Below are 27,562 nucleotides of genomic sequence, written 5' to 3'. Positions count from 1 at the left end.
TCTTTAGGAACAATTGAAAGTGATCTACCAGGCCCAGATTCAAAGCTTGGAGGCTCAGGTCATTTCCCTCAGGTCAGTATACTCTGTAAAGCCAGTGTAACCAGTAAATATGACTTGTTCTTGTCTTTTTTAATTTTTTATTGTTTAAGCCTTAGAAGAGCAATACTGAGCTCCTTTCCTGCCCATTTTCTCGCTCTGTGTGTCCATATCTCATCTTTTGCTTCCATATTCAGGAAAGATCTGTCGGTCAGTCAGAAGGAGTGTGAGGAGGTGAAGGTTCGTCTGAGACACCGGGAGAAACAGGCTGCAGATGCACTGAGGGCTGATGGAGCTCCCTGTGTGGCAGGGTTGTGTCTGAAGTGTGCACAGCACGAAGCTGTGTTGGCGGGGACTCACACAAATCTTCATGTCCAGGCTATTGACAGGCTCACAAAGTCAGTGTACAATACATTCTGCTACTGTGATCAGTCACAAGTTAGCCACAGTTTATCAGCTTTTCATACTCACATAGTTTAAGTATATGAATAATATACCTTATCGTACCTGGTAGAGTTTTTGTTGATATGTCTTAATTATGTGTCTGTAAGAGATTTTCTGATTGCTCATGTTTTTATGATGAACTGTTTTTGTTAGTAGTGGCAAAAAAGGAAACAACATATTCAAAGAAAAAAACTTATAAATATATAAATATGTTTTATTACACGCTGGCTTTGTATTTTCTTGTCCATCGTTTTTTTTTTTTTTAGGGAGCGTGATGAGTTACTAGTGGCTCTGCGTGCTGTGCGGGCTAGTCAGCAGGAGGCACAACAGAGGGAGTGGTCATCTTGTCTCCAAGTCAAACAGGCTGTGGAGATGGCAGAAGAAGCGAATCTGGACAAAGCTAGGGTCAGAGAAACCTATGCACTCACCTTTCCATCTGTGTTAGTTACAACTGTATTTTTGATTGGTAAAGCTCTTTCACTTAGCCAAAAGATTCCTCTTAAGTTTGTCCTCTAAAAGTGTGTTTCCTCTTCTTACTGTGGCTGGTTACCTCTGGCAAACCTGTTTGTATGCATGCAGGTGGAGGTGCAGTGTGAGCAGCTGTTCAGGGAGCTGGCTCGACAGAGGGAACAACTAGAACGAGAAGCACAGGGCTCTCAGGAGAGACTGTCTGAGGCCAGAGAGGAGGGCCGGGCTGAGGCCCGCAAACAGAGAGAGGAGCTGGCACATACAGTAAATCATACTTTTTCACTTTCACTCTTATTTAGGGACCGTTTGGTATTTATGGAATGGACCACCGAAGGAAAATAGGGGAGGGTCATGTCTTTTTATTCTTTGCTGAGGGGAGGGTCATCCAACATTTTTCAGTCCGGGGGGGGGGGGGGGGGTGGGGGTCACCCAACTTTTGTATTCATGAAACAGCAACATTTCAAAGTGGCTTGTTTGGTGCATATTTTTCCATGTAGCTCCATGTAGCTCTCTCAGTCTCTGCCCTCCTTCGCTACCCGATGGGTCTGACCCATGAGTTTGCTGTGGGGCAGGGGGAGCTGATCCCTGGTGGCTGAAACGGATAATTGCATTGTTTAAAAAATGAGTGGAATAATTACGTCTGACATGATCAGATATTTTATAAATATCTTAAATAACACAAAACAACTAAATGGTGGTAGGTAATACATCTGATTTCATATACTGCTTTAGTAAAAAAAAGTATTTCCTGGCTGACGATGGGAGCAGCAGGATGCAAAAAACGAAAATGACTGTTGCTAGTCTGGACATCTTACCGTGCCAAGGTTGCAATAAAGGTTTCCTAAATGCCACATTTGATGTCAGCTTACTAATTGATTGCGGGTTGTGTGTAGATTTGGACTTTTATACGTTTATTCCACTTTGTTTAAACGGCGAAGTCGATGAAGCCTAGTGACGAGTCCATAGCAACCAGTTTGTGTGTTGAATGTTACCCAGAGTGCCTTGTTGAATGGTCTCAATATTTTATTGTTTTATTTCAAATGAATACTAGTTTACTAGAGGAGTAACTTAGTATTTGAAGTAATGCAGTAATGCAGGAAGTGTGCATTTAGTTTCCATGCTTATTGTGTTTCCACAACAATGTTAGTGAGTAAATCTACTGAAATGGCCACCACACCATAACAGAGGAGTGTGATGCGTCAGATGAGAATGCAGAGGTTTAGTCACGTATGTCATGGCTGTTAAAAAACAATGGGAATCTGTATATTTGCCAAGCGCAAACCAGTACAGAAGGTATCAATAAATTGCTTGGGGAGGGTCATGCCATTTTTCCAAATTGTTTTGGAGGTCATAGAATTGTTTTTTACTGGCGAGGGGAGGGTCATGTCTTTTTTGGCTAAAGGTCCCAAAACTCCTCCGGTGGCCCCTTAAATAAATAACGAACAGTCCCTTAAGTTCTTAAAGTTGCTGTAAAGACATTTGTATTGTTCAGTAGAAAATGCCAATGGAAATTGTGTGTGTTTGTTTCAGGTGTCCAGCCTCTCCCAGCATGTTGCTGAGTTGGAAGGACAGCTAGACAGAACTCACAGAGACAAGAGCTCACTGACCAATCAGCTGGAAGATGCTCTTCGCAAACTTGCCAGTCAGGAACAAGACAATACCAAGGTACACTATGAATGCAACATACTGTATACGTATGGTTAATTATTATTGCACTTTTGCTGCTGGACCAGCACTTAAAAAATATGTCTCTAGCTTTGATGGGACAGAGGTAAAGAACACTCCTGATACTCAGATGCAATCTGTACTATATACTTGTAATGCTTTTGTAAATCCACTGGGTGGCAGCAAAGGTTTATTAATTTCAGTATGTATTTTCTGTTGCTGGAAAGGTAAATTTTACACAAGTGCATAAATAAATAAGTTTAAGGTAAATAAAGAAGCTACATTTGAAGATGCTTAGTTCATGTTTTTTATCATGTTATATTGCAAAAATGATGGGTATGTATGCATGCAAATGCCTATTGGGCTGCAAGGTGAAACTGGAAGACTTCAAGCGTTGTATGTCAGCAAATATTCACCTGAAGTGTCTTGAAGACACCGAATCCATACCAATACTAGCTTACCGTATGTTGTATAGATGACTCTGAGCTCTGGCTGTGCTGGGTTAGGGCAAATGAGAAATCAAATTTTCAGTGTCACATTTTTACATCATTAAGTGTTTTTGATCGCTAATGTTGTATTGTTAGTAATAAATGATTATGATATTATGATGGGATTGTAATTAAAACTTGTAGCCAACAGAATAGTAATTATAATATACTATAATAGCATCTATATGTATAGATCAGTGAGCTTTAGCCTGGAAAAAAAGACTTATTGCAAGACAGGGTCTTATGATTTAAATGAAGGACCTAGATTCCTAGATAAGGATAGGGTAAGATGATAAAATAAAAACACTGGCCAAAAAATTGACGGACAGAAAATAATATTGTTAATAAAAGGACTAGCTGTATTTAATCAGTACGTGTCATCTCTAGGTGTGTTTGGATCTGCGATATCAGCTCAGTCAGGCCCAACTGAAGAAAGAGGAGGCAGAGAGAGAGCTCCGAGAGCTCAACGCCAAGACCAGCAGACAGATGGAAAAGGCTGCACAGGTACGTCTGAATTCAACCCATTGAATAGTTCAGATTTATTATTTATTAGATCAGTTAGATTATATCAGTAGTTTCTAAGCCCGCCAATGACCAGTTAGTTTAGTTGATAATTTAGTAAGCAGTCACCATTTTTTGAGGAAGGTGTACTGAGGTATAAGAAGGAAAATCAAGAACCACTTGAATATTTATTTCCATACTTCCAAATGTATTACTTATCATTTGTACAAGCATCAGATATCCAAACTGGAAATAAATATATGCAGTGCAAGAGAAGTCCTGGTTACACTTTTAAATGACACCGGGCTTGTTAAATAGAATGCCTCATAGAAAATATGAATTGACCTGATATTTCAAAATACAATTTTACTGTTTCGAATCAAACTATTTTGAATATTAGGTGATCTAATTATTTCCTTCCACTCAACCTTTAGGCGGAGGTTGTAATCGGCCTTATATGTTTTGTTTGTCTGAGGACATAAGGTGGGTTGTTGTGAAAGATTTCCTCACCTCCTCTTCCCTCTCTCCTTCCATCTCTGCGGGACAGGAAGTGGAAAGGCTGAATTCAGAGCTGGTTGGCTGTCGGCAGCATCTGGAGGCGGTCCAAAAGGACGGGAGCCAATGGCAGGCCGAAGCCCTGAGCCTAGCAGAACAGCTGGCAAATGCCCAGCGCCAACTGCACCTCACCAGGTAGTACCTAATCCTATTATACATGCCACACACACACACACACACACACACACACACACACACACACACACACACACACACACACACACAGCACTCCCCTCTGCCCAGCTCCTGCCCAGCTCAGCTCAGCCCAGTCCAGTTCAGACCAGCACACCAACTGTACCGCACCAGGTAACAGCTAATCCTATTATACAAACCACACACACATAAACACACATGCATGCCACTGTGCCATGGTCCCGGTACCAACTGGACCTCACCAGGTCACCTTTAATCCTGTTAAGCATGCCACAACATAATGCAACACACACACACTGCCCACTCTCTGCCACTAGGCCAGTGCCCAGCCCAGCAACAGCTCCAGCAGAGCCAAAATGGCGCCTGAGCTTTACTTCTGTCCCTGGCACGCACACACACACACACACACACACACACACACACACACACACACACACACACAGAGAACAGTGCGGCTGATGGTCACTGGACAGCCTGGCCTCAGTGCCACCTGCCAGTGCCCTGCACCCGTTCTCACAACAGGCGCTACCGGCTTCCTTCCCTCTTACCTCCATATTCTCTCTTTCCATCTATTTCTGCATTTTTTTCCCCTGGTGCCCTATAACGCTTCCTCTGTTATTCTTTTATCCATTCGTCCCACCCATCTATACAGTTATCAATATTTCTTTTCTACCTGCAGCTTTTTTGTCTGCATGTCCTAAGCTGCCATTCCTTTTTTATACTTTAAATAATTCATTTAGTTTTTTTACTCTATCATCTTCTCTTCTTTTCCCATTATTATTTCGTCCTCTCCTGTCCTCCTGCATTCCTCCCTTCTCCTTTCCTTTCCTCTCTCCCTCCTGTCAGCTGCTGGCTGCTGTTCCCTTCCACACCATCCACAGACACGGCCATGCCAGCCGCCCAGGGCACTCTCTCACCCCTGCTGCCTACAGCCGAGGTGTCTGAGATGGGCACAGATGTGGTGATGGTGCCCTGTGGTGCTGGAGGCTGCGGGATATAAGATTGTGTAATCTATAAGTGTGTGTATTTGTTTGTGCGCGTGCGTGTGTGAGCGCATGTGTGTGAGTGTCCACTGCAGCTCCCGGCTTGATCTGTGTTTAAGTGTGTTTGTCTGTCAGCTGGCCAGCGCTGACACACTGGCTGCATGGGGGGCAGTCATGTGTTTAAGGGATGAGGTAAGAAGCGTGTGTCTGTGTGTATTTTGCAGCCAGCTGTGGAGAATGACATGCATATTGATGTGGCAACAAGATAACTTTGACCTGTACTAGAGTAGCCACTGGACTAAACCATTTTACTGCCATGTGTGCGGGTGTTTGTGCATGAGAGAGTTTATAGTTTTATCTATCCGCAGATGCATACTAGAGGTTTGACAGCTGTTGACTTGGCTGAGCATGTAGCCATTCAAATTCAATTTGGGTCATTAGCAGTAAAAGCCACTTCTGATACTGATTTAATATGGATATTTCTTTTCTTCCAGTAGTGCATGAAAAGCATGTCCACGTTCAGTATCACACAGTTACATTGAAAGTCATGTTTAGAGCAAAGCTTTTAAAAAGCGGTGTTGGATCACAGTCATTAAAACTATAAATCCGCACAGTAATAAAAAAATAAAGAGACTAAAATATTGTCACCTGATTGAAGATCACACAAATCTGCAGGTCTACCTTTTTAAGGAGCTAATTCTGCCCATGCTTCAGAATTAGCTCCTTAAAAAAGATGGGTTTTGTATTACTAAATACAAGTTGTATTTAGTAATACAAACCCATCATACCAATACAAACCCATCATACCATTTTTTAACGCATTGCCAAGTTTCTAAACGGTTGGTGTGGTATCATACTCTGTTATGATTTTAACTACAAAACAACATAAATTAAATCCACACCTAGAGCACCAGCTAGACATATGCTGCAATTCACAAATTACACTGTTGGGCCAAAATCATCATCATCATATTTGACAAACTGGCACATCATAAATGTTACTTCTATGCTCTATTGTAGTATTTTTGTAATCATGAACATTCACACATTCACCCCTGCTGCTGCTGTTGTTGTTGTTGTTGTTGGGTGAGACATGATAATAATTTAAATAAGGGGATAACTGCGTACACTTTATTCTAAGGCATTCATAAATGTGTGAGCAATTACAAACAGATTGAGGGAGAAGTTCCAACCCACCTGTATCACTTTTGATGTCATGCTCATCATTACGCTTAGCATTGTGAATACGGAGATAGGAACTCTGGAGCAAAAAGTCTACTGAGGACACACTGAGGATTTTAGTTTCTATTCTCATCACTCACAGTTAAGCTGTTCAGCAGGCTTGTTTTCCCAAACTGTTTTCTTAGAAGCTCATAAAGTCTTTCCATCCATCCAATGATCCATCCATGTCTGTGGATATTAACATCAGAGCTTTTAAAGATGGTGTTTAAAGTATCGTTGAGATACGTGCAGATGAAGGACGGCATCTAACAAAACAGGAAAACTGGACATTTTTGGGGCAGCGTAGAACGCAGGCATCAAACACAGATCCACACACATCCACATGTCCCGTACACACCTCCTGAGATTTGGTCAAAGCCTTTGTCCGTCCTCAGGACGTGTTTTTTTCCTCTTTTTTTCCCCCCTCACTTGTCATGCGCTCTATTGCTTGCTTGCTTTTCTCCTGCTGTTCCAAACTAAACAAATAAACCTCAAGCGGTTGTCTCTATCCCCTCCCTCTACCTCTGTCTCTCTCTTTCTGTCTGTGGGCCTTCTGGGGTTATGCAGAACTACATGTAGTTCATTCGTAGTCATGCCTCTGTTTGCCCTCTCTTGTTCACGGCAGAGCCATGCAAAAGTCTTTGTAGCTGTAGTGGGCTGATTTGTGTGAGATTCACAGTAGCGTGGATGGAAGGCATTTGTATGACCAGCCTTGGAAGGCAGCTCTTTGATTCGCTCTCTGCAACTTGCACGCTCTGCTCTTTCATTCTGTCCTCGTCTTGTGGCCCAAATGATCACAGCCTGTCTTCAAACAGGGGACATGAAGCACAGACAGCCTCTGTTTGATTTCTGATAGCCCTACCTTCCTTTGTGATAAACACACACACACATACATACACACACAGACACTGTGCAAATGTGCACACTGATACGCACATCAGTCGAAACCACATGCCTGTACACACAGGCTCTCATACACACAGATGCGTGCACGCATCCGGGGGTCCCATGGCGGCTGGTGCGGTGCACTGCGCTCCAGGATTGGATCATCAGCCAGCTGTGAGTTGGACAGCCCAGGATCTGTCCTAATCCCCGCCACTCTGTTCACATCGCCACACACACACACACACACACACACACACACACACACACACACACACACACACACACTCTCCAGTCCCAGCAGAGGGCTTTACTAAGTTTGTTCTGTTTGTTTGCTCCTGTCTTTCTTCACTTTCTTTCTTTTCTTCTTTCCTTGTCTCTATCCAGCCTTATCTCTTCCTGTGTTGTGATCACAGCCCAAAGGCCACAGTGAAAAGTGTCCAGCATAACTTCTGTTTCAACACATGCCAGATAGACATGAATGAAATGAAGTGTGTTGTTTGCATGCATTAGTGTATCCATGGTGAGTTGAGACCTGTGTGCTTGCTTTGTGGTTTAGACGAGTCGAACGTCTTGTGAGGCCCCAAATCTTCCCCCAGTTTTGTTATCCCCATGAAATCAAGCATCCATGTTCATGAGGGTGCTTGCTTAGAGCTGGAGATGGACGTGGAGCTGAAATTACTTCAGTGAATAAGTTTACTTGCTGTTACTTTTCCTAGAACTTGTGACTATGTATTCCTGGGCCAGGAAATGTTTGAACATGACTGTTATATAATTTTATCTGCGGCTGTATGTCATGAAGACTTAGTTGAAGAAAGGAGCTAAGTTTTCAGCTAAAAATCTCCTGGTAGGGATTTGGATCAGGAGGCCGGGAGGCTGCTGGACTGACCCACTATGACGAAACTTGCAGTGATGGTCAACTGTGAATGTTTGGCTGAGGATCCTGTCAGAAAAGTCTTCAACTTCCACATCTGGTAAACATATCCTGCATCTTGACAGAAGGTCATGTGTGGCTGCAGTGGAGGAACACTTTGAGGAACCTACATGGGATGGAGGAGTCTGGAGACTCAGGGACAGCTTTGCCTATCTCTCTGGCGGAGATCACTGAGGTAGTCTTAAAGCCTGGGGCAGCTTATGTTGGAAAGGAAAAATGAGAAGCTTGGACACCTCTACTCCTTCGAAATGAAAGAAGCCAGTTGAAGCAGTAGAGGCATGTGATCAAGTAGCCTCCCTGTGCAAAATGGCAAATCTGCAACATGTTTGAGGGATTATATGTCCCACCTGCCCTGGGACCATGCCCACACTGTATTGTCATATGTAGTCTTAAACACTATTTCACCCAGATAAGAGAGAAGGGTTGAGGTGTTAGAGGTGTCCCAATACAGAGCAAAATGTTAGAAAATGTTATGAGATAAGGGAGAATGTATATTCATCAATCTTGATAAAGCAGTGGGTAAAAAAAAGACAGGCAGACGGAGCTAGAAGGGGAGACAGAAAGCCACATAACTCCTTTCTGTGACCCTGAAATCAGAAGATTGATGCTGAGAGTCGGAGAGATAAAAAGCTCCAGACCCACCGCTGTGACTCTTATACACAAAGTTCCCCACACTCTATTAAACATGTCATGCTGCTGCTTTCTCTCTCTCTACCTAAACCTAGTTTTTTTTTTTTCTTCCCTCAGTTGTAGATCGTGATAGCAAGGTCTGGAAAGGCGGTGAACAGAACTGTGTGTGTGTGTGAGGGCGGAGAAGTGTAAATGAGGAAGGTGAGGCAGCAGATGCCGCGTCCCGCCAGAGGCTCGCTTTGAGCAGCGAGTGAAATCTGGGCGCGACAAAACTGCTGCAAACCAACTCGGCAGGAGGCCCTTGTCCAATCACGGCCCGGAATAAAAGGGCCGGGGCGCCACACGGGCTGCAGTCGCTCAGGAGAGGTGGGGGCCGTAATGAACCTTCAAGCGCTGCCAGCGAGCACAGACACTTGAGCGCAGCATCTTTCTTTCTACCTGGCATTAACAGTGCCTAACCACTGTCACCACACACGTGCATACACACAACCTCTACAGCAACTGTGTGTGTGACTTTTTGTGAGTGCGTGAACACATGCATGAAGTATCCTTGTTTCGTGTGTGTGTGTGTGTCTTGACTCGTTTGTGAGCGTGCGATTAGATGAGTCTGCATGCACGCCTTTGTGCGAATGTTAAGTGTTGATACCTTTGGGCTACACCTGTGTCTGTGAAGTTTGATGTGTGTGTCTCTCTGTGACAGCAGCGGGGCAGTGCCAGGTATAAGGCTTGCTGTGTGTTTTTGTGTATTTGCGTGTGTGTTTGTGCGTGTGTGTGCTTGTCTGGTCGGCAGCCATGTTGTTGGGTAGCAGATGGCACCATGGTTGGCAGGGGAGGGGCTGCTTAGCACAACTAATCAGACAGTTACGGATAGGGCAGCTGGGAGGGCCGTTGGCCAGCCGTGTGTGTGTGTGTGTGTGTGTGTGTGTGTGTGTGTGTGTGTGTGTGTGTGTGTGTGTGTGTGTGTGTGTGTGTGTGTGTGTGTGTGTGTGTGTGTGTGTGTGTGTGTGTGTGTGTGTGTGTGTGTGACAGAGTGCCATGATGTTGACAGTGGTGGGCCCGTTGGCCCGGTGACGAGACCTTGCCGTGTTCTTCTCTCCTCGCTGTCGGAGTGCCCTCTCTGCCATCCTGCCTTCTCACCTCTCTCTCTTGCACTCTCCCTGTCTCTCTCGCTCAATCTGTTGAGACCTACTTAGTCTTTTATCTTTCTTTCAGTTTCTTTGATTCTCCATCTCTTTTTGTCTTACTCTGCTACATCTTTATTTCTCTGGTCTTGGACAGTAATTTAAACAGAATGTGTATTTTTGTCAAACCGGGTACTAACAAATGGAAATGGAAACCATTTTAATACAGTTTAGTGAAATCAGCACTGTACCTTTTTTGAAAAAAAAGTGGCCTCTTGAGCAAGAACATTTCTTCAATCTCATCAATGCACACATGTTGACATTGACAACGTAGGTCTGTTGTGTGTTTGATTGAACACATGGACAACTAAATAAAGCCACAGACTTATAGTGCTCCGATGTTAGTGTGTTGGGTTCTGCCCCCTTTCTCTTTACTATTACTATTCCCTCAGGCAGGCCAGGTAGTAAAAGTAGAAAGCTGCTAGGACACAAGTTTTCTTTATCTCCACACCGCTCCTTCCATCCATCATCGTTCTGTTTCTTGCAGAAGATAAATGATACCACGAGCCCCTGTAATCATGCCTCGCTAACTCTGGAATTGCATGCACTTATTTGCACTAGAAATATCATAAATGATAAAATGTAGATGCTATACATTCAACAGTGGAAAATCACATCCGATAAGTACCAGAATTATCTGGTACAGCAGAGCTGTAATCTGTCCATCCTGCAGGGCTGGGAATGGATAAAATAGACAGATCGCTAACTGGGAGACCTTAGGCAAGATGGAGGCAAATCTGTCGGCTACTTACTGTTGTCACCCCAGCCAAGTGAGCCCTGGGACACTGGCCTACATACAGACACTACTGCTGGAGGACAGAAAACGAAAAGGAGAGCACCAGCACTCCGCCATCCATCCACCATCCACTCTTCACCTCACTTAGGCTCATCTTGTATAGCCTCTAATGGAGTACATGTGTAAAGCCACCACTTTAAACTATGTGTATATATCTGTTTTTTGGAATATCTTGAAACACACTGGAAAGTGTTTATGGATACTTGTGTGTTTGTTAAAAGTTTAGTTTAGCAGTTTAGCATCAGTTTCATTTTAAAAGGTGTGTGTGTGTGTGTGTGTGTGTGTGTGTGTGTGTGTGTGTGTGTGTGTGTGTGTGTGTGTGTGTGTGTGTGTGTGTGTGTGTGTGTGTGTGTGTGTGTGTGTGTGTGTGTGTGTCACACCCCTGCTGTGAGGGTGGCACCATCAGTGACTCTACACTTGCCCACTGCCCAGTAGGCACAGCTTTCATCCAACATGACAGAACCTCTCTCTGCTGTTTCTTTCCCCTCATTTCTCTCTTTTACCTCTGTCGCTCTTTTTTACCTGATTGATCTATTGCTTTTATCTTTTCATCCTCTTCATTTTTCATCCTTCATACAGCTGCTCTTTGTTCTCTTTTTCCCCCTCTTGCCTTCAATCCATCCTTTTCTTTCTGTCACCCTTTGTGGCCACAGCAGTGCCTCGTAGGTAGTAGGGCAGTGCCCCCAATCAGCAGATTGTATCGCAAAATGATCACAAAGACAGGAGCAGGAGATAGGTGGGAGGAGGATAAGATAGGTTCAAGGTAGCAGCCGAGTAGAGATATTCTAGGAGATACGAAAGGAAGAATACTGGAAAAGAGTGGCGATGAGTTAAGAAGGGCGTTGTATAATGGGAGAATACAGCAGGATGCTCCCTCAAACTCCTCCACCGGCACTGGATTTGAGACCTTGCCTTCAGTTATTATTATAATGCTTTATTTGAAATTATTTAAAGCTACTCAATTGGCCCAAGTTACATTGAGGTTGTATGACATCTAAAAGAAACCTCCAAGAAAATAAACAATTGCAGACAGAGATGCATTCTCCTATAATGCATTAGAATACTAAGAATGAATGTTGATTTTGTTTAGTTTATAGTGTAATGATTACCATAAGAAGTCCTCAAATGAAAGGCAATCCACATAGATTGTGATTTTTAATATAAAATAAAAATGTTCATATGCAATTCAAAAAGGTCTGTTGCTACATTTACAGCTTTTGTTTTAATTCATGCATGTGGTAAAAAATGCCAAAAACGCCAAAGCTATATTTATGCATATTGATGTGCTCCTTGTTCCAAATAAAGTGTGTGTACCAGGTTGAAAGACACATTGACCTGACCCTGACAGTAACGCTGTGTTTAGTGCAGTCTGTTAGTAAGGAGAGATGAGCAAAGACACAAGCGATTAAGAATTAAGAAGATGACACAGAGGCTGGAAATGGAAAGAAGGGCAAATAGATAAAGATAGATGAGAATGAAAGAGAGGAGGACATATGGAAGTTGCAGAGAGAAGAGGGTTGACTAAAAAGAGGAATAAAAAAATCATCTTTTGGAAATTGATCTTAATGCCTTAATTAAAAAAATGAGGAAAAATCCAATATTTTAAGGACACCAATGTTTTTTGTGAATGAATAATGTATTGTAAATAAATAAATGTTCTTTCTTAAAATACAGGGGCCATAATTATACATACCCCTATGTTAATTTCCCATAGAGGAAGGCCAGTTATTTCATGGATCCAGGATACTATGCATCCTGATAAAGTTCCCTTGGCCTTTGGAATCTTATCTCAGTTAGCTATTAGACTAACTGAAATAAAACCATGCCATTCTCTAGGTATGGTGAAGGGTATGTGATGATGTGGGGGGGCTATTTTAATTCCAAAGGCCAAGGGAACTTTATCAGGATGCATAGTATCCTGGATCCATGAAATAACTGGCCTTTAAAAATAAAAATCTGCCTTCCTCTATGGGAAATTAACATAGGGGTATGTATAATTATGGCCCCTGTATTTTAAGGAAGAACATTTATTTATTAACAATACATCATTCACAAAAAAATTGGTGTCCTTAAAAGGTCGGATTTTTCTTCATTTTTTAATTAAGGCATTAAGATCAATTTCCAACAGATGATTTTTTTATTCCTCTTTTTAGTCAATTTTTGCATGGGTATTAATACTTATGAGCAGCACTGTATGACGGCAGGCACCGGATGGGCTCAAGCCCCCCTAGGGTTCCATCTACAGCCCTAGTCTCCCCCCCACTGAGTTTAAAAAGCCTCTCTTTGTTTTCCACCTCAATGGCCGCCTCTCCCTCACTAGGCATCTGATCTAATGGCCCAGGAGTGAGGAGAGGAGAGGGGTTTGTGGAGGGTGTAGGAGAAGAAAACAGGTTAGGAAGTAAAAAGATAATAGAGGAATTCACTGAAGATTACCTGGGTGGGTAATGAGAGAGAGATGGCACATGTTACTTCCTGCCAGTTACCACCAACCTTATAACCGGGTGGGAGGGGTGAGGGGCGTTTGAACAACATCAGGTATGCCTCAGGAGTGAAGTGAATTCCAACACAGGTGGATTGAGCTCACAAGAGAACACTCCATGTGGCACACACTTTTAGTTTCCACACCTTCCTCTCTAACTAGCTGTGTTTATTTTTCCTCATCAGAAACATTCTCTCCAGGGGCAATTCCAGTTTTTTTTAAGTGGGGTGGCACAGGGGGGACCAATAATCAGTCAGGGGGGGCCCGGGGGATTTTATCAGAATACAACATAGAAAACTTGCTTAGAAATATAGGAAATATTGGATAGGATAGAACAAAACAATGTAATTTTGCTAAATAAAACATCACATTCATTATTAATTTCACTTATTTTTATTTTCAACAAATTGTATCTCCAAATACAGTACACATTTTCTATGGGCAAACATTTGGATAGTCATCATGTAAACATTAATAGGTCATGTGACAAGGACTGGGAAGATTACTACTAATCTACTTCTAAACTGGCCTCAAAATTTCAACAAAGTACACAGTTGCCATACAATGCGTGTTTAAAGTATATATCCATTAACCAAATGGAAAGGCAGCGATTGGCAGAACAGGCAGCAAAGTGACAGTACTCTGATCCAATGGAAATCAAATTTGTCAGATTGACAGCATTCTAGCCTAATTTCAGGGGGGCGCTCCCCCTTCTAGACCCGCCCTTGATCTCTCAATTCTTTATTTAAATTGAATGAGGTTAAATATTTAACATCAATTAGGGTTATTCCTACCCTTATTCTACATTTATGTTAATTTATTTGACATTCGTACTATAACATCCATATAACATGTATTATTCACTTTATCAAATGTCTAATGAGAAGTAACTTGAAGCTGGTATCATTATTGAAATAATTAATTCTAGCCAATCTTTTACCTTCTCAACTGAAATTGATTTGACCCTCAGCCCTGCCACATATGCTACCCACAACTATTTCTATAGGGCACAGATTTGACACTCACGTAGAGTACTGGGTTTCTGGAATAGGTCCGTATGGGAGCATATTGTACGTATGGTGTGTGTTTATTTTTAAAAATCACAGATGCCTTCACTGCCAGTCCGCTCTTCCTGTGTTAAGACCATCAGTCAACTGTGCCAATTAAGACTTTTAAACTTCTCTCACTCTGTTTTGAGAGGAGATAGATGATGACAGAGGCCAATCAGCAGCTAATTACTCAAATCTAGAGCTGAGTTTCTCTCTGAGGGAATTTGTACTGTAACAGCAAATGTTTATTTCTGTGAGGGTCGTGCATTTGTAGCTGTCTGTTTGTACATGAATGACTTTATTTATAGGCACAAGAGATTGAGATAATTAAGATGTGCATATTTCAAGAGAGTTATTGTCCATGTGTGTCGTAAGGGTAGGGCAAATTTTATTTTTTTTGTGCTTATTTAGCAGTTGCAGTTTTTTGTTTTTTGGGCACGATTGGCTCGCCACTGACCTTGGTGGCAGTAGGGGGGCTTTAGCGCTCCTTGAAGAAGAAAAGAGGCCTGGGCCGCCCGCTGTAAACAAAGTTGACTTGCCGACAGATGGATTGAATGACAGAGAGGCTAACTGAGCCAGGAACGGGCCTGGCAGCATTGCACTGAGCAGAAAGAGAGGGAGAGAGAGAGAGAGAGATAAAGATAAAGGGGGTGTAAGAGGGGAGAAAAGAGTGGCCAACAGGAGAGGAGGTGTGAACAGGTGCAAGGCCGCTGAAGGAAGAATCAGCAGATGGAGAGAGACACAGCCAGTTTAGTTACAGGAAAAAAGGGTGGGAGGGAATAGAGGGTGGTGGAGGGAGAGATGGAAACGGCAGAAAAAAGGATCGGAGCAGAGATGAGAACGCTGTGGACAGATAGATGGACAAATCGATGGAAGATGGGCTGGGCACGGAGTAAAGGAGCGGTGAGGCTGCATCAGGCTGCCTGTGTTTGATGTGTTTGTTTCATAAAGTAGAGCAGCAGCAGAGATAAGGGAGGGGTGTCAGAATAAAAATGTGGGAGCAGAGTGATTGACTTACATCACCCCGAGGTTTAATAAAAATGTGCTAAAACACATTTAGGTGGGTGTGAGAGAAAATTGTGTGACGCTGTCTGCTACACGAAACAATTCAGATGTTTATTGAACACCGCATCAATGATAGCGCAGCAAATGTTCAATATGTCACTTTATTGTCTCTGCGGTGCTCTCATCCTTTGTTGGCAGTATCGTTTTAGATAGTCCTACACAAGGCCTCTGTCTCACCGTCTCACAGTCACACAGTCACACACATAAACAAGCCCACTCACACAGCAGCAGTAATCTTTGTAGTTTTGCGTATCAAACTGTTGAATATTAATGCAGTCTGATTGATGCAGTCTATCATGAATAGCTGTGGATCCACTGGAATTTCTCCACAAACAATAATCATCATGAGTGCCACCATGTTGAGCAGTTGAGCAAATAGTTAACAGTTGTATTTTTATAGTACAGCATTAGTGCATTTCAGTAAATCAATATTTTCTTACAAGATAATTGTCATCAGTTTAAATAATGAATTTGAATGGAAATGTAATTGATTTTCTAAAATCCAGTTATACAGTTAAGTGTATCGGTTTAATTTCAAAGGTATCTTAAAAATACAATTCTTAGATCCTTCATTTTCTATTTTTTGTTGATACTGTTAAATAGATCTTAGTTACAAGCATTCAAGAAATGACAGGTAATATGCAAATTGGTCATTGTCTGATTATAAAAGTTACATTTAAAACACTCATTTAGAAGTTTTGATAATATTTCATAGGTATATAAAATTGCAATGAGTATAGCGATTAGTACAGTCCTCTGTGACAGAAATAGTATCTTTGAAATCTTTGTTGCGAACAACACGTGTGTGTTTGCATATTTGTGCTATAGGCTGGGTTCACAATCTGTTCACCTTTATGTTCATTTCACACCTGTTATTTTTGCAACACAGGAATGTATCTGTGCATACATATGAATGTGCATTGATTTGAGGGATTGTTCCCTTTAGTTTTCCATTAGTTTTTATCTTTTTCATCCAATATTTGTCTTTACCTTGCTTTTGGTAACAGAATGCTTGGAAGTAACTCAAGTTCATAAGTTTCATTCATGTTGATAGTTATTTGATATTACAACAACATATACGGTAGTCATATATTTTGTGTAATTTACATTTACACAAAGACTTTCCCTTTTTATTTGTGTGTGTTCACTGGATGACCTCACTTTGTGTGTATGTATATCTGGGTGATATTGTGTTTATTGGGGGAGAGTATAGTCTCTTTTACTTTAGCCCAAACAGCGGTCAGTGGTGTCTGGCGTTGGCGACTGTCTCCAATTCCTCCAAGTCCACCGTCTGACTCCAATTTGTGCTCGTTCTCTGATAAACCACAGCATTTGGTGGTTCTGGCGTGGGATGCCGGCTGCACCATGGGGTGCTGCAAACTCCGTGCTTGGTCAGGCCCTGGCACCCCACATCTAATGGGCAACAGCTTGAATAGTGCCCACTTAGGCAGGCAGTGCAGACTGGGCCCCCTCTTCTTCCTCGCCGCTCCAGCCAGCTAGCCAGCCAGCCACCGCCTCTGCCACCTCCCACTTACCCAGCAGCCACTGTACCTGGCCACAGCCCCAGAGCTATTCCAGCCTACCTTAGGCCCCTGGCCCATGCAGCTTTCGCCATACTTATCAAGCTGTCCTACAGTGCATCAGGCCAGCCATATACAAACAGGCCCAGCTATCCACTAACTGAACATTCAGTCTATTGCCTCCTAGGCCCAAACAAGAGTTCCTGCCACAGGCAGCAACCCAGAGCCCATTCACCAATTAGCTGGAAGGCAGATTATTGTCCAGGGAGAATTATCCAGCACCAGCCCCACATATTCAGCCTCTGCTCTACCCGTCGTCCTTAATTCTTGCTCCAGGGCTTGGCTCTCCACTGACATCTCTTCTATGCTTTCTCTTTTTTATGCTTTAATTTGACAGTGCTCACCAGCAGCCATTTTGTGACAGCGTTTTGTAAGTAAACACATTGCATTAGTTTGGGGATACAAAATGGCGCAGGGGAAAGAACCTCACTTCGGATTTCCACTGAATGCGGAACGTCTACAGACCGGCTCCGCTGCGTGTCGGCTGCGTGCTCCGCCGTCCGTCAATACCCAAAAGGTCCGGACTTGTTGGGGCACGGCTGCGGCCATGACTGACAGCTGTGGTCACAAGGACCCACAAGATCTCGTGAATTCACGTAGAATAGAACTACAAAACCAACAACAGTTTGTTTCCATCCAGAGGAGTAGAGGGGAAACAACTCTGTGCAGTGTTTTCAAGGTGTAGTGCAGGGAAATATGATCCGCCGTGAGGACGGTGTATTTTATTTTGAAAAATTAACCGGATGTTTTATTTTGTTTCTGTGCTCGACTTCCTGTGCCGCACTATCTGAATTGTGCTGAATTGCTGCGAAGCTCTCCGGCGTCCGGCAAAAATAGAAGCTCTGCGTATATCTGCTCTGGAGGGCTGCGGACCGTCGGAGCTGGGACGCAGTTGGAACGCAGCCGTTCCGCAGTCAGTGGAAATACACACATTGACTTTAACGGAAACCTATTGACTCCGCCGCCGTACCGCAACCGGTGGAAATTGGAGGTTATAACTCTCCGCTTAAATTTAATTCTCGATGAGGCTTTTAGGCCCTTGTCACGGGGATTTGAACCCTCGGACCTTACTTATTGAATCAAAACTTAGAATCAGCAAGGTTGTTTCCAGAAATGTAGGCCCTGAGTCTGCTTTGCTCTGCTGTGCACAACTTTATTTGGCTGTACTTGTAAAATGTTGGTTCAGTAGATCAGCAAAACCAAACAGATGCCAAATATGTGATAGCTCTCTGTGTTTTTGCTTTTCTATCTTCTCCTGTTTTTCTGTTTTTCATCACCTCCTCGTCCTCACCACCACCACTCTATTGCTGACTGCTGGAACTTTCTGGCGGTCTGTCTGATGCTAATTGGTGGGTAAACAGGTCTGGTGTGACTCGCCCCCCCCATCGCACACACACACACATACGCAAATACACACGGCCCCCTGGAACCTCTTGCAGGACCAAATGGCTGGCAACGCCTGCCCGCCATCTCCCGCTGAGCCCTGGTGTGCGCTTTGGTGGCTCAGGCTGCTGTTCAAGCCCAGCGGGGGTTCATTCACTCTCACACACACGCACACACTCATACAAGTACAGACACACACAGTCTCCTTGTGTCCCCTGCACACCCGCCACCCGCTTTCACACCCCAGACAGCAGGACAGCAGGAGAACACACACACACACGAAGGAACAGACAGACGCGGTCACTTTAGAGATGCAGGCCAAGCGCTGTAGGGGAGAAAAGTTTTCACTTAAACTGGAGAATTCTCTCTTCATTAGCGCCTTTGGACTTCAGGAAGAGTTCTGTTTATTTGTTCGTTTTTTCCTGTCTTTGTAGTTTTTCTTTTCTTTCCTTCTTTGTCTGTTCCTCTGTTGTTTGGGTACATTCAGCTAAGTTAGAAAGTTGGTTCAAACAGGAGTAAAATGCAGTGTTGTTCAATGCCAGTTATTTGTTATTGAGACGAACAAAGGGAGTGGAGATTAAAACTATTTGATTGCTACCAAATGTGTCATGCTAGTCGGCTTTCCATTCAAACTACGAAGTCATAGAGTTATTTATATGTAGACCTTATATAACTAAAAGAAAGATACGTTTAATCAACTGATGATGATGTCGCTGTAGTGTTGTACGTGTTTTCGGCATTAATGTGGCTGGAAACTGAATCATATTGATACAAATTGTACAGGAAATGCACAGGATGGCAAGCACCTTGAGCAAAGTAATATCACAGAGCAGGCCAATCTTTTCTATTTACACTCACAGGGGGTGCAAAACACTCATTCAATGGTAAAATGGCTTTTTTTGAGACAGGGACAACAATTAAATAAGTGTGTGTGTGTGTGTGTGTGCATTGTTTTGTAGACAGCTGCAGTATCACTCAGGGGTCTTCAAGCAACAGTGGTCTGACGCTTTTACCCTTCTACCCCCTGAGTCTTTTCTGTCATTCGCCGTTCTGTCCTTTCTTTCATCTTGTTTGTACAGTGTGTGCTCTCCTCCTCCTTTCTCTCTCACCTCTATGTTAATCTATCAGCATTTTTTTCCACATTATAGATCTTCACACACAAAAGTATGGTGGAATTTATTAGGAATGCACCGATCAATCGGCTGCTTGTCCTAACTGATAATTAACAGGTTGCTGTATTTTGACTGGTAACTGTTTTAAGAACAAATTGAAGGCCTATATTTTTTTTGATACTCACTGAGTATGATGTGGGCCATTTCACACTCATTCGTCACTCTCATTTTACACTTAAACTGAATTTCAAAACTCCGCACCAAAATGATTTATTATTTTTATTCAGGAATTCAACTGTCTGTCATGTAAACCCGAAAATACAGATACAAAGTGTTGGTCTGTACAGTTGTGCTGTTAAAGTTATATGTAGTTTGCTGCTAGCATGCAACCTGACGTCTGACTCCCCCCCCCTTCCCCGTGTGAAATACCAAACTCCTTCCTACACACATTGCAAAACGCTTTGTCACGTAAAACTGCAGTAATCCATGGGTATTTCCCTACCCAGTCCTCCCACCTGGCCTGCAGAGACGTTTTGCTTTTTAGCTACGTGTTCATCAGGTCCCATATGCTCTTGAGACTTTGCTCTAATTTTCGGGACAATTAGGGCTGGATTCGGGATTCGGGAAAACTGCTTGGATTTCGGGACTGTCCCGAATTTTTCAGGACGTCTGGTCACCCTAGTAGACTCTTATGACAAATTGAAGCCTTTTGGCATCTATATAAACTCATCTTTAGCCACCATCCTTTCTAACCGGAGTTCTTTGCTGCAGTGCTGCTGACTGTGGCACTGGCACTGTTCATAACCGCGCGAAATGGGTTTCAAAGCGGCGCAAAACCTTTTCATGTGCGCAACTAACTAAACTAAAGTTAGGGGCTCCATCCTTAAAGGCCCAATCTGTCCAAAAGTAAACTAAGAGCAGAGCAGCCCTACCACCAAAACACACCTGCCGTGTTAGCTGTCATGCTAAACTTGATTGAAATGTAATCAACGTAGAGTAAAACAAGCCTGTATTTCAGTCATAGTCAGTTGAAAAACTCTAAACTTTCAATGAACTTTATATTTACTTTGTAAAAGAAATGATATGTTTAAGACAGAAGTTGAAGCCTACAGTATTTTCATGCTCCGCCACAAGCAGAAGATGAGTAATCAATCATCTTAGGCACAGACTAACATTTGGCTTCTCTGTTTGGATGAACACTGGTTTTGCACACACTGTAGTAAGCCAAGTTATGTGATGAAATTGTGCATCCAATGAACACCATGCTATTTTGAAATGTTATAGTTGGAGAGAGACTCAGCCAGTTAATATTGTAAAATGTGGCTACATTATTGTAATTGTAAAAAGGATTGTGGTTTAAATGTTCCTTTAACACCCCGGTCCTTTTCCCCAGACAGGACAGAGAGAGTTCAGAACGGGCTCATGAGGAGGAAATGACGTCTGCGACCCTTTCAGCGGGGGAAAGAGAGAGAGAGCTGGCTGTGCTGCTGGAGCAAACAGAGGCTCAACACCAGCAGAGAGGTCAGTGCTTCCACCAACAGCAGTGGCACCTAGCAGTGGTCCAGGCCAAACATACCGTCCACTTGTGTCATAGCTCACTATTTCCATCCCACCTCTCTGACTTAATTAAACATATCTGACCTATTTCAAAGATAATTAAGTATCCGATTACTCAAGGATATCAGCTTGTCAAAAACCCATCTTTCCTTTCCCCTCCATGTATTTCTTATCAAAGGAGCACCTGTTATTTAAAGTCTTGTGTAGTGGAACCTCATCCTGGATGTCCGCTGGGTGCAGCTGCATCGAGTTTTGGTTGAGCCACTGCTCCGTCACATCTCTGTCCCAGTTCAAATGTTGACTGGAGGAGTTTCAGAGGCGTATCGTCTTCATGCGGTCTGTCCGTCAGCAGCTACATTTGGTTAGCCAGTTGTTTTGTCAACATTTTTTGTTCTGCAAGCGTATTGGATACACATTTCAGGTCACACAAGAAACTCTGCGCTTGTACTTAACTTATTTTAATAACTGTAAGCAGCACACAATCTTCTCTTATTCTTAATCGTATCTATTTCTTAAATAGTGTGTATTGTGGCATTCATTCTCCTGCTATACTTATGCTAGACTAGAGAGAAGAAGAGACATAAACAAACAAGTAAAAGTAGTTCTGCTGACAACCAATAACTAATTAAATGTATCATTAAATATTAAATGAATGTCATACAACAATAGATATCATTCTATACATTTCAGTTCTATAATATATAAATATAAGTGAATTTTACTCTTCAGAGACGCTCCACTCCTGCGTCTGGTGGCCATTGGCCCGCCAGCTAGAATGGCAGCAGATTGTGTCTGGCAGCAGCAATGGAGCCAAATCAGTTGGACATAGGGCAGTCCCTCCAGGATTTCGCGGCCTTTTTTTGAGGTTGTTGCGGCCCAAAATGCCTGATTTCGTGGGAGCTTTTGTAAAAAATTGCGATAAAAGTTGCGATGTCTTTTGTATGTTTGTTGCAATGAAGTTGCGGGAGACAGTGAAAGTTGCAAAAAAGTTGCTTTTTTTTTTGTTGTTGTATAGTTCTTTCAAAATAAAAAGGAAACTTGTTTTGGGGAGAATAAAATTACTCTGGGCTGAGTTTTCCTAGTAACCTTACCAAAAAGGCTCAGGATGCTGTAAATGTTGGTATAATATGAACATGGCTGGTGGATTTAAGACAAAAAACTAATAATTTATTGAATTAATCAAATTTGAACATATCTGTCAGTGGCTTGTTAGTTATTTTCCTATCCTGGCCTGGGACACACATTCGTACGGTTTGATAATACTGACTTTAACTTATCATTGCACTTACAATAACGAGCGTAGCTTTCCTCAATTTAGGTCATCGTGTCGTCTCATCTCCTTTTTCTCCTGCAACCACCATGTGTGTGTTGTTTGTGTGTGTGTCTGTGTGTGTGTTTGTGTGTGTGCAAGCAAGCGTGGGGGTACGGAGCAGTAGCCCCACCCGCTGCAGAGAGCCGACAGCCAGGATGGAAACGGCAGCAACTTCAGCGACTTTTAAATCGTTAAAGTCTACGTTGATGTTAAAATGTATACAGGTTGGCAGGACGGTCTGAAATGTTTTGCACGTCTTTTGCTGTACGTTTTGTTGGTAAATGAGTCACACACACGTCTTGTCTTTATATCAAAAACAAGGAAATGATCAACCCGTTCTCTGGTCATTGGCTCTCAGAGTGCACGTGGGACTGCTGTGATTGGTTGAAGTTGCGGGAAACTTCTGGTTATTGGTCAAATCTGCGGAAAAGTTGCGTGATTGGTCAAAATTGCGAGTCGCACCAAATTCCCGGTGATTGGTTGAATTTGCGTGAATTAGCCCGATCGCGACATCGTGAAATCCTGGAGGGACTGATAGGGGGTCAGACTCCCCAAACGGCGGCTTTAAAGTTTTCAGTAGAGCTCTGCACACACTTGAGAACATCTCTACACGGCCACACAGCAGCAAGTCGTCAAATTTGCTATTTCAGTAGGTTTACTGTAGGTCATTATGGCACACAGGCACATTAGTTCTCTAACACAGAGGGGAGGGTGATGTGGGGGGGCCGAACAAAGACAAAACTAAATAGGATGGAGCACACGGAGTCAGAATATTCAGAACTGCAAGGAGCCAAACAGCAGAGTTAATCAGGGTCAGCTACAGAATCACAGCCCTGGAGCTGGGAGGGTTTCAGTCTCTTCCTCAAGGACACTTCAGCAGGGTGGATCTTTGCTAGAACAGGGTCTTGAACCTGCAACTTCTATTTAAAGGATGGTTTTCCTTCTTACTGTGCCACCTTGCTCCCCACCAACACAACATGGCCAGAGTGGGAGGGGACGGACAGGAACACAAATCATTTGAGCTGAAGTGACCTCAAAAGAGCACAACAGAAGCCCTGAGAGGAGACGAGAGAATAGCAGGGCAGAGCAGAGGGAAGGTGATGGGAGCAGCGCAGAGAGACCCAGCTCAGAGCTCGCTGTCTGTCTGCACAGCAGAGCTGCTGCTGCTAGCACATCTGTTGCACCATCTGGACCCCCCCCACACACACACACACACCCACCACCCACCCTCAACCGCTCTCCCTCCCTCCCTTCTCCTATCTTTTTATTTACCTGTGGTTCCCTTCAACAACCAGGGAGCCTGCTGGTACGCAGAACAAAGATGGAGGCTACAGAGGGAGGAATGGATGGGGGGGGGTAAACAAAGGGTTTGTTTCTGGCGCATGTCGGCAGCACACATGTTGTCTAAAGAGAGCTGACATCAGAGCACAGCAGGAAACTGTGGATGGGGAGGGGATGGAGGGGTGGACGTCCTTTAGTAGCTCGCATCACTTCCTCTCCCCGTGCAACCTAACAGACGAGCTGGATAATTAGCTTTTTTGCTCTCCAAATCCCGCCTCTCTGTCCATCCGTTTGTCCTTCCATCCATCCGTCCCCCCTCTCCCTTCTTCTCCGCTCCTTCCCACCTTAGATTTATTTTTTTCATGTTTCTTTTTTGAGTACATGCGTACAGAGCAGCCTCTAGATGATATCAGATATTTGTTTCTCTCCATCCCTCCCTCCCTGCCACGCTTCTTCTCTCCATCCCTCCCTCCCTCATTTTTCTCTGTTTGTTTCCAGTGCCAGTTCTGCTGTGTTTCTGTGTCCCAGGGTTCTTTTTGGCCTACGCATGGCCAGACGAATTCAAAGCCTGTTCAGCTAATTAGCATTCTTCATGCAACTTTTCCAGCACTGACCAAACTTTGTTTAGTGTACGTGTGTGTGCATGTCCGTGAGTTTGTGTAGTTTAGTTTCATGCTCTGTAGCATCCAATTTCTGCCCTCCATGCAGTGATCTGGGGACAGAGGCTGTATAGAGTGGAATGAAAGGTTATTGATAACTCACACATGTGCAGCCAGTGAATATTACATGAAACATCACTGGGCATTGGCCTTGACAATTCTCCCAGTACTCCTTTATATTTGAAAAGTATTTATGTAGCACATAGAGAAAGAAGAAGAGAGACATTACAAAAGTGTAGAGTCAAATTTCAGCCTGCAGGTAAATGGTATAATAGAATAGGCATCTACCACCATAGCTCTTCCTCTACCGTACTTTGTTTCTCTATCTCTTTCTTTCCCTCCCAACATCTACTGTATGCAAAAAAAAAAAAAAAAAACTTTACAAGTGTGAGCTACTTTTCAAAGACTGCGAGTCCTTGGTGTTTTTGGTTTCGGTTGACTGTAACAGAATGCCGGAGCAGGTGGATCATTCCCTCAATCCAAGCAACAGCCATTGTTATTTTGAAAGAGCAGACATATGTTGGAGAGCGGGACATGGATCATTTCAAAGGAATGATGAAAGCCCAGTGTTGGATTGTTCAGAAAGAGGCCCCCATGAGCGGATGAGGATGTGGCAGGAAGGGTAGAAAGGAGAAAGTGCTTTCAAACAACAATCCCCCTCTCTTTTTCCTTCTCGTTTTACCATTCTCGCACATTTTATTTTTCCATCCTCTATTCTCTGTACTTGTGTTTTTGCTCTGTACATCTCCGCCTGTTGTTTGAACAATTTTAAGGTGAATGTTGACCAAAAGCATTTTTGGAAATACAAAGAACCATATGTATCTACAACCATATGCACTTTTGCTGCAGTATTGGTTACAATCAATGTAATTGTTCAGCTCTGTCCGTAATATACTGTAGATGTTTTCCCCACATATTTAAAGCAGATTGGATGGCCTGCTCTTGGTAATGTATTGTATGTGTTAATAGAAGTAGCCATGATGCTCTCTAAGTCGAGTAATGTCTTGTTAAACTTTTTTTTCTAAGAATTTTACAGTATATTAGATAGCACATTAGCATGAAACTTACATTACAATGTCTTTTTTCTCCAAAATTGAAACTTTAATTTAAATGAAAGCATGACCAAAATGAAATCCTGGGTCAATGAGGTAGCCAACATTTTTTTTTAAATTCAGACACATATTCTGTATGCTACACTGAAATATATGAAAAGATGAAGATTTTCAGCAAGAAAAAATGCCAACTGAACCCTTTTTTCTTTATGAAAAGCATTCAAATTGTGTCAAAGAAACTCTTCTGTCCTTTGCTTATATCTTTTTTGACATTTAATTTTTTACGTTATTCTTGGAGGTGACAGTCGGAGATACTGCTAACCATCATTTTTTTTGTCAGGTTTTTTTTTTTGGATTAAAAGCAGAGTGAGCCTATTTAAATTGCCATAAATTACACAGCTCACTGTCAGTGTCTTACACATGTAACTGTCATTTCTTTTTTTACTGAGGTTGTCTTTCTTACTTGGAGCAGCAGTTAAGGATGTGTCCTGTAGTAGTAGAAGAGAGATAGATACTGAATACATACTATGTAAACAGTATATATACTGTATATATACAGTACATGTCTCTATTATTAGAGAGAAGGGGAGGTGGGAGATGGTGGCGTCCAGTGACAACAGATCCTCTAGGCAGGCTTTTGAGTTTGACGACGTCTGAACTTCAGTGTAGGCGTGTGGGCTGAAAAGTGTCTAACAGAAGTGATACGTTGCGTAAACCTCCATCAGTGTTCGTGCTGCCAGCATTTCTGACTGCTACTCAAAGTACACACAAAATCACCCACGGTGGTTAACCTCACAGTAACCAACAACTTTCCAACGATCGATTTGCAGTTGGAGAGTTGGACGGTCTGCTGAGTTCCCAGAATTCCCTGATCAGGAAGCTCAAGGAGGAGTGCTGCACGCTGGGAGTCAAACTGGAGGAGCTGACAGAAAACAGCAGGTCAGTATTTTTTCTTTCATCATATTTCCTCTTTGTTTGAACATTTATTCACTCAATTGTGTTGAGTTAAAATCTACTTACGTAGGCACACAAAGCCTCTCTTTTTCAGTTATTTTCCTCGCTCCATTGTTTATTCCCTCTGTCGGTTGGACATCCATGTCATTAGTTCATGAAGCATCATCTATCCAGGCTGTTTGGACAGAGTATGTCAACATACTACATACTGCTTTCCAGTCTGACCTGTTTTCTTGTTAACCTGATGCTACAGTAGTCACAGCAGGCCTACACAGCTCTCCATCTGGGCTGCCTGTGTGTGTGTGTGTGTGTGTGTGTGTGTGTGTGTGTGTGTGTGTGTGTGTGACCCTGGGCCCAGTGTCCTGTCAGCTGTTGGAGCTGTGCTGCACATTAGTCACATGACAGCCCCCAATCTGGCTCTGCCAGACCGCACTGGCCTCACCAGCCACAGGACACGTGCACACAATACACACACCGAAGTACCCTGTGTGTTTTCTTATGGGTGGACATCAATACTAAATACAAATATATGTACACAGTAATAACTGCCACCTTGAATGTGTTTTCTTCATGGGTAGGAACTCTCATACACGCTGACACACTGGCATGAAGGCTCATAGCCTACATCTGCTGTATGTGTGTGTTACGTAGTTTAGCAGCAGTGTGGTGTTGGTGTGTTTTGTGCCTCGGGCTGTTTGAGCTCCTGGAGTCCAAGCCCAGTGTAGCGGTTAAAGTCCTGCTGGACGGCCTCAGTCGGGCTAAGCGAGGTTACACCGAGACTGTTGCAGACAAATGAGAAAAGTCTTGACAAATTGTTTTCAATTGTAAGTCTGACGATGAGGCCATCTACTGATTGTCTAGTGTAATGTTGTGCAGCAGACAAAGACATTCAGGACATCAGATGGATTTGTGGTTAGGACGAATTTCACGTAACTGCGACGTCTGGCCAGGGACCTTTTGTTGTACAGGTGCTGGTCATATAATTAGAATTCATGAAAAAGTTGATTTATTTCAGTAATTCCATTCAAAAAGTGAAACTTGTATAATGTATACATTTATTCAACACAGACTGATATATTTCAAGTGTTTATTTCTTTTACTTTTGATGATTAGAACTGACAACTAATGAAAACCCCAAATTC

General features: G+C 43.0%; 1 protein-coding gene across 8 annotated transcripts in view; it reads left to right on the top strand.

Moving 5' to 3' along the window:
- sdccag8 (SHH signaling and ciliogenesis regulator sdccag8) overlaps positions 1–27,562 on the top strand; it is a 53,424-nt gene that overhangs the window by 6,041 nt on the left and 19,821 nt on the right. For all 8 annotated transcript variants that reach the window (XM_078272552.1, XM_078272553.1, XM_078272549.1 and 5 more), the window contains 9 exons: positions 8–72; positions 234–434; positions 747–885; positions 1,060–1,212; positions 2,479–2,613; positions 3,489–3,605; positions 4,150–4,292; positions 20,999–21,126; positions 26,297–26,405. In XM_078272552.1, the coding sequence (XP_078128678.1) occupies positions 8–72; positions 234–434; positions 747–885; positions 1,060–1,212; positions 2,479–2,613; positions 3,489–3,605; positions 4,150–4,292; positions 20,999–21,126; positions 26,297–26,405 (1,190 nt within the window). The remainder of the gene's footprint in view (positions 1–7; positions 73–233; positions 435–746; positions 886–1,059; positions 1,213–2,478; positions 2,614–3,488; positions 3,606–4,149; positions 4,293–20,998; positions 21,127–26,296; positions 26,406–27,562) is intronic.

Source organism: Sander vitreus, chromosome 17 (assembly GCF_031162955.1).
Source record: "Sander vitreus isolate 19-12246 chromosome 17, sanVit1, whole genome shotgun sequence".
NCBI classification, from domain to species: Eukaryota; Metazoa; Chordata; class Actinopteri; order Perciformes; family Percidae; genus Sander; species Sander vitreus.
This window is presented reverse-complemented; position numbering and strand designations above follow the sequence as displayed.